At 54.0% G+C, this 6016-nt stretch overlaps 1 protein-coding gene across 3 annotated transcripts in view; it reads left to right on the top strand.

Annotated features, from left to right (window-relative positions):
• The window catches only part of Pacsin1 (protein kinase C and casein kinase substrate in neurons 1), a 53801-nt gene extending 49232 nt beyond the window's left edge, over window positions 1-4569 (top strand). For all 3 annotated transcript variants that reach the window (XM_008840127.3, XM_029566923.1, XM_008840128.2), the window contains 4 exons: window positions 616-736; window positions 822-949; window positions 1520-1707; window positions 1975-4569. In XM_008840127.3, coding sequence (XP_008838349.1) covers window positions 616-736; window positions 822-949; window positions 1520-1707; window positions 1975-2084 — 547 coding nt within the window. In that variant the 3' untranslated portion in view covers window positions 2085-4569. The remainder of the gene's footprint in view (window positions 1-615; window positions 737-821; window positions 950-1519; window positions 1708-1974) is intronic.
• Window positions 4570-6016: the final 1447 nt, after the last annotated feature.

Here is a 6016-nt window from a genome sequence, read left to right as displayed (position 1 = left end):
CCTGAGGGCTGGAGAGATGGCTCAGCAGTTAAGAGCACTGGCTGCTCTTGCAAAGAACCAGGGTTCAGTTCCTAGCACCCACATGGCGGCTAACAACCATCCATAACTCCAGTTTCAAGGGATCCAGTTATCCATAATTGCAGTTCCAGGGGATCTGATGTCCTCTTCTGACCTTCATGGGCATTGCATGACACAGATGCACTTTCACGCATGCAGGCAATAACCTCATACACATAAAATAAAAATAATACAATTTAAAAAAAATAAGTAGGGCTGGAGAGATGATTCAGTGGTTAAAAGCACTGGTTGCTCTTGCAGAAGACCTGGGTTTGGTTCCCAGCACCCATACGGTAGCTAACAACCATCTGTAATTCCAGTTTCAGGGGATCCAACACCCTCTTCTGGCCTCTGCAGGCATTGTATGAACAAGTGCACTTCTGTACATGCGGGCAAAACACTCATACACATAAAATAAAAAATAAGTAATTAGAATGGATTGATTTAAATAAATAAACCTTTTTTAAAAAGCCTGCCTCCTGACTGGGGACATGCCCAGCATCCTAGTATCTGAATGGGATGGGAAGGAAGTCTTGCCGTCTCCCAATCCCCCCACAGCTACATCCATGTGTACCGAGAACTGGAGCAGGCCATCCGGGGGGCTGATGCCCAGGAGGACCTCAGGTGGTTCCGCAGTACCAGTGGTCCCGGGATGCCCATGAACTGGCCCCAGTTTGAGGTGAGGATGTTCAAGGTGGTAAATTTGCTAGTAGGCCTGTGGATACAGACCCTTCCCAACCTGACTTCTCTATGGCTTCCACCAGGAGTGGAACCCAGACCTCCCCCATGCCACCACCAAGAAGGAGAAGCAGCCCAAGAAGGCAGAGGGGACCACGCTGAGCAATGCCACCGGGGCTGTGGAGTCCACATCCCAGGCTGGGGACCGAGGCAGGTGAGTGCCTCCTGTGAAGCTTCTGGGTAGGTGAGAGAGGCCCACCCACTGGGACAGTTTCACCTACGAAGACATGAACTGACTCTAGACCATCGGAGACATGTATCCTCTGAAAGATCCTTTAAGCACTGCTCTAGGTACTCTTTATATTACCTCATTCAAGCCTCCCACCACTCTGGGAAGTGTGTAAATATTCCCATTTTACAGATGGGGAGCTGAAGCCCAGAGAGGTTAGGCTACATGCTCAGGGACACACAGTAAATGTAAGATTGAGGAAAAGGCTGTTAGGTCTGGTTGCAGGATCCTAGCCGGTCCCCCAAACATGAAGGGTCAGATGGTCTCTGGGACCCTCTTTAGCACCTCCTCTCTCTGGAGCTGAAATACTGATGCAAATGGCCCTGCCTCAGTTCTGTGTTGGGTTGTCCTGGGGGTCGCTAGCTGCCACCCTTTTCTGTGCAGCCGATCTCTGCTCCAGCTCTGGCAGAATTGGGGCCGGAGCTTGGGTTGGGAATGGGTTGCCATAGAGATTGGGGCAAGGCCCCTCCCAGGAGACCTCCATCTGTATCCTAGTGTTAGCAGCTATGACAGAGGTCAGCCATACGCCACCGAGTGGTCGGATGACGAGAGTGGGAACCCTTTTGGAGGCAATGAAGCCAACAGCGGAGCCAACCCCTTCGAGGATGATGCCAAGGGAGTGCGCGTGCGGGCACTCTATGACTACGACGGCCAGGAGCAGGACGAACTCAGCTTCAAGGCGGGTATGGTGGACTGCCCTGGGGACCTGACCCCGGGGGGTTGGGGCCAAGGTAGGTGCTGGCTGAGGTCCGTCAGGGCGCCTGTGCCTGAGGGTTGCACGTGGGTGTTGGGTGGATCTGTGGCCTCAACTCTTAAGTCCAGGGAAGTCAGTTGGAGTTTTGAGATTCCCAGGGCACCTTGAAGGGTTTACATGGCAGCTGTGTCCTGAGGGACAGATGGTACCTCTCTGAGCACCTCAACAAGCTCCCTCTTGTGTCCCCCCTTCACAGGAGATGAGCTCACCAAGCTGGGTGAGGAAGATGAACAGGGCTGGTGCCGCGGGCGGCTGGACAGTGGGCAGCTGGGCCTCTATCCTGCCAACTATGTTGAGGCTATCTAGCTGTCCCGCCCACCCGACTCCTCTCTCTTTTTGCCCACCGCCTGCCCTTCCTTCCCAACCCCATCTCCCTTTCCCTCTCCATAGAGTTCCAGACATATTTTCCGATCAAGCTTTTATTTTTTTAAAAGTCAAACGGAACAAAAGAAGAAATACAGAGACAAAGCATTTGCGGGGCCATCCAGAGGCCAGAGTGGTAGGGCTTAGGACAATGGCCCCACAGTGGGCAAGGATCTTGGGACTTAGTCCAACATCACATCTGCTCTACAGAGTCCACCAAAGAGTCTCCTGAGCCCTGAGGGATATCTTCTGGATCCTTCTGTCCTGCCTCAGTCTCCTGCCCCACCCTAGGCTGCCAGCAGTGACCCCTGTCATCTGAGCCTGACTTCCTAACCTCTTCCTCCCTTTCTTGTCCCCGTCAAAGGCTTCCTCCACACCCTAGTAAGGAGGTCCCCCAATCTTTAGTCTTCCACTCTGCCTTGGGGGTGCTCTACTCCTTCAAGACCCTTCCTTTGAGACCAGTGAGGCTGGGGGAGGAATGGTCCCCCTTGTCTGTGGATGTTTTGGGTTTTTTTTTTCCCTTCCCCAGACGTGAAGACAGATGAACTGAAGGAAGTATTGGTGTCCTTGGCACACAGGAGGGTAAAGGAAAGGCCCCGGCTGTGCCAGCCCTCCCAATGCCAGTCTCCTTTAGAGGGATGAAGACCCTGTCTGGGCCCTTCTTTCCTTCTCTGGGCACTGTGGAGAGAGGACTTCTCAGAGCCACTCAGCTTGTAGAGATCCTGCCCCTCTTTCATAAGTCCTTGGCACTGGGCAAAGCCCCCCCCCCAATGCCCAGGGCAAAGCCAGCAACAGTAGCAGCCTCTTCCCGTTTCCTGGGGAAGAGGCATCTGCCCACCTGTCCCCCTTCCTTCATGGTCATCCAGAAACCCCAAATCACTAGGTACAGCGGCAGCCTTTGTGAAGCCAAGCCTTCCTTGTACCCCCAAGTCTTACTGCCTCCCTGCCCTCGCCTCTTTCACCTAGCCTGCTTGGGGAGATGCTGGGGCTTGTGGGAGTTTCCAGCTTGGAGCCGGGGAAGCCAGCAGCCTAGACTGGCAGGAGGAAGGGACTCAGGCCTTCAGGAGATGGACAGTCACCATGCCTTTCTTTGTCCCCCTTAGTCTCCAAACGCACCCCATTCGTGCTGGCAGCTCCCCTCCCATTTCAGCAAGCTTGAGTCTCAGGTTAAAAGACTCTGGGGGTGGGGTTGGGGGGAGTGGGAACAAAGGATTCATGAGAGGGGACTGGGTATGGGTAGCAGCTCTCCCTCTGGTGGGTGGGGGCTGGAGACAGATTCAGGTTGGATAAGACCCCATGAGGTCAGGAGTGGCTGGAGGACATGTTTCTCCGAACCTCTGGGACCATCAACCTGAGTGAAGCCCCAGGTAGTACCTGCTCCCAGCTGGGGCTTTGCTAGGCTTCTGGGCTGCAGATGCCCCTCTGTCTTCCAGGGAAGAAGCGTGGGACTCCCATGTCCTCCAGGACTCCTTAGCTCCTCTGTTAGGAGGTCCTGAACCCAAGAAACCAGTCTGTACCCCACCTCTGGTGGGCATGGTTGTGGCAGGGACCTGAGTTTGGGTCAGTTCTCCCTCAGAGCCAGTGCGATTGGCAGCCTGGGGCCAGGGCTGCCAGCATCCCCTTTCTTGTTACTGTCTGGTCTCTAGGCATCTAATGCAGGCTGAATTAGGTCCTGGGTCCTTCAGAGCCTAAAAAGTCTGCCTTTCTCCACAATGGAAGCAGGGATCTGCTGGGGCCTTCTGGCCCTCACCCTTATCCTAGAAAGACAAGAAGCTGCCTTGTCTGCACCTTGGGGCCTGGGCTCCCCCTCTCTGCGCCAGCGGCTTCTCAGCACCTGGGGAGGGGCTGTAGCCCTGTTGGATCCCAGGCTTGTTTTCCTCAGCACTCTAGCTGCCCACTCCGGGGCAGGCGCTGGAAAACCCATCCCTTCCGAAAAAATCACCTTTAGGGCCCCATTTGGGAAGTCTCGGGCCTCAAGCTCCTCGGAACCCCGGCGCCGGAGGGTCTCTCACGCAGAAGTACCCTGAGCCCCGGGGTCCAGCCCCACCTGTTAGTGCTGGTGTCAGGACGCTCATCCTCTGGCTGGGCCACGCCCCCACGCCGTGACCACGCCCTCCTGTAGCCCCGCCCCCTCGATGCTGCACGGGCCCGCTCCCCGCGGGGCTTGGACAGTGATGTGTTTGTCCCCAGTTAACCACCATCCTGCAGGCCCGATTCCTCCAGGATCCCGGGCTGTCCCTGCTGCCACCGCGTCTGCCGCCCTAGGCTTCCTGACTCCATTAGTTCCGACACTTGTGAAACTCTGAGAAGTGCTGTGGTCTCAGCAATGCACCTGTTTTGTACATGATTGTGTAATTTAAAGGTATATAAATACAAATATATATATCTATCAGTTGTGACTGTGAACAAAACCCACAACTGTGTTCAACCTGGCTGGATGTGGTCATCTGAATCTTGTGCGTCTTCGGTCCTGGGGGGCAGGGTTGTGTGGACCCTGGGAGAGATGGAGCTGTTCTGGTGGTGGTCCCGTGCAAAGGTGAGTGCCGACCTGGCTGGTGGCCACCCTCAGGCTGCCTGACACAGGTTCTGTCTAGTGAAAGGGAGGGTCTCTGAAGCACTGGCCTGCTATGTGGCAGATGCCAGCACAGACCAGGGGTACTAGGCATTCAAGGTCTAGAACTCAAGGGTTGGAGGTGTTGCTCCGTGGTAGAGTGCTTGCCTAGTGGCTGAGGCCCTGATCCCATACCCAGCACCAAAATAAGTAAATTAATAAATAATAAATAAATAACCAAACTCATGGTTCAAGGGTGAATGTGATCCTCAAATAGTTTTGATTTTTAAAGAATTCTAAAAGCTGGTGCTGGAGAGATGGCTCAGCAGTTAAGAGCACTGACTGCTCTTGCAGAGGATCGGTTTGATTCCCAGCACCCACATGGTGGCTATGAACCGTCCTTAACTCCAGTTCCAGGGGAATCCTAAGCACTCTTCTGGCCTCCACAGCAATACACAACACTGGTGCGCTCACATACATGCAGGCAATACACTCATACACATAAAATAAAAATAAATAAAATATTTTTTTTAAAAAATTCTAAAAGCTATCGCTGAGGCTCCTGTGGTGCGACACTGCGTCTCTTCTCTCCTCCAGCTTGCCCTGCTGGGAAGTCATTTCTTAGGAGGCTCCTCCTGGGAGCATCTGCCCTGGCAGATCAGAGCTCAGCTTTTGAAACTCCTCCAGGCCTGACCCCAGAGCTCTCTGATAGCCCCCAGGTACCCCAACTAGGTCTCTGCTGGGGCAGCACAGGTCCCTGTGCTTTCCTTCCCTGCCCAGCTCCCTTGGTTTGTGGAGCTTCTCTGGTAGATGGCAGGGTCCTCACTCAAACCCAGTCCCTCTTCCCATCACTTCCTGCTACCACAGGGTTTACGAGGGAGGATGGAATTGAACCTACTTGCCATCCATCTTCCGTGACCCACAAACCAGTGTCCATTTGAAGACCTCCACTTAGCTAAATAGGAATTTTCTTCCTTTCTCTTCTTTTAATTTTTTTGGGGGGGTCTGTTTTTTTGAGGCGGGGTCTCCCTGTAGCCCCAGCTGGCCTGGATTCGCTATGGAGACCAGGCTGGCCTCGAACTCTCAGAGGTCCGCCTGCCTCTGCCTCCAGAGTGTTGGGATTAAAGGCATGCACCACCACGCCTGGCTCTTTTAATTTTTTTATATTTTGTTTTATTTTATGTCTTTTTGAAGCCAGGTCTCCCTGTAGCCCCAGCTGTCCTGGAACTCACTATGTGGACTAGGCTAGCCTTGAACTCACAGAGATCTGCCTGCCTCTGCCTCCCAAGTACTGGGACTACAGGCGTCTGCCACCACACCCGGC

Source organism: Nannospalax galili, unplaced genomic scaffold, assembly GCF_000622305.1.
Source record: "Nannospalax galili isolate Female #2095 unplaced genomic scaffold, S.galili_v1.0 scaffold538, whole genome shotgun sequence".
NCBI classification, from domain to species: Eukaryota; Metazoa; Chordata; class Mammalia; order Rodentia; family Spalacidae; genus Nannospalax; species Nannospalax galili.
Note: the sequence above shows the minus strand (reverse complement) of the source record. Positions and strands in the feature narration are given on the sequence as shown.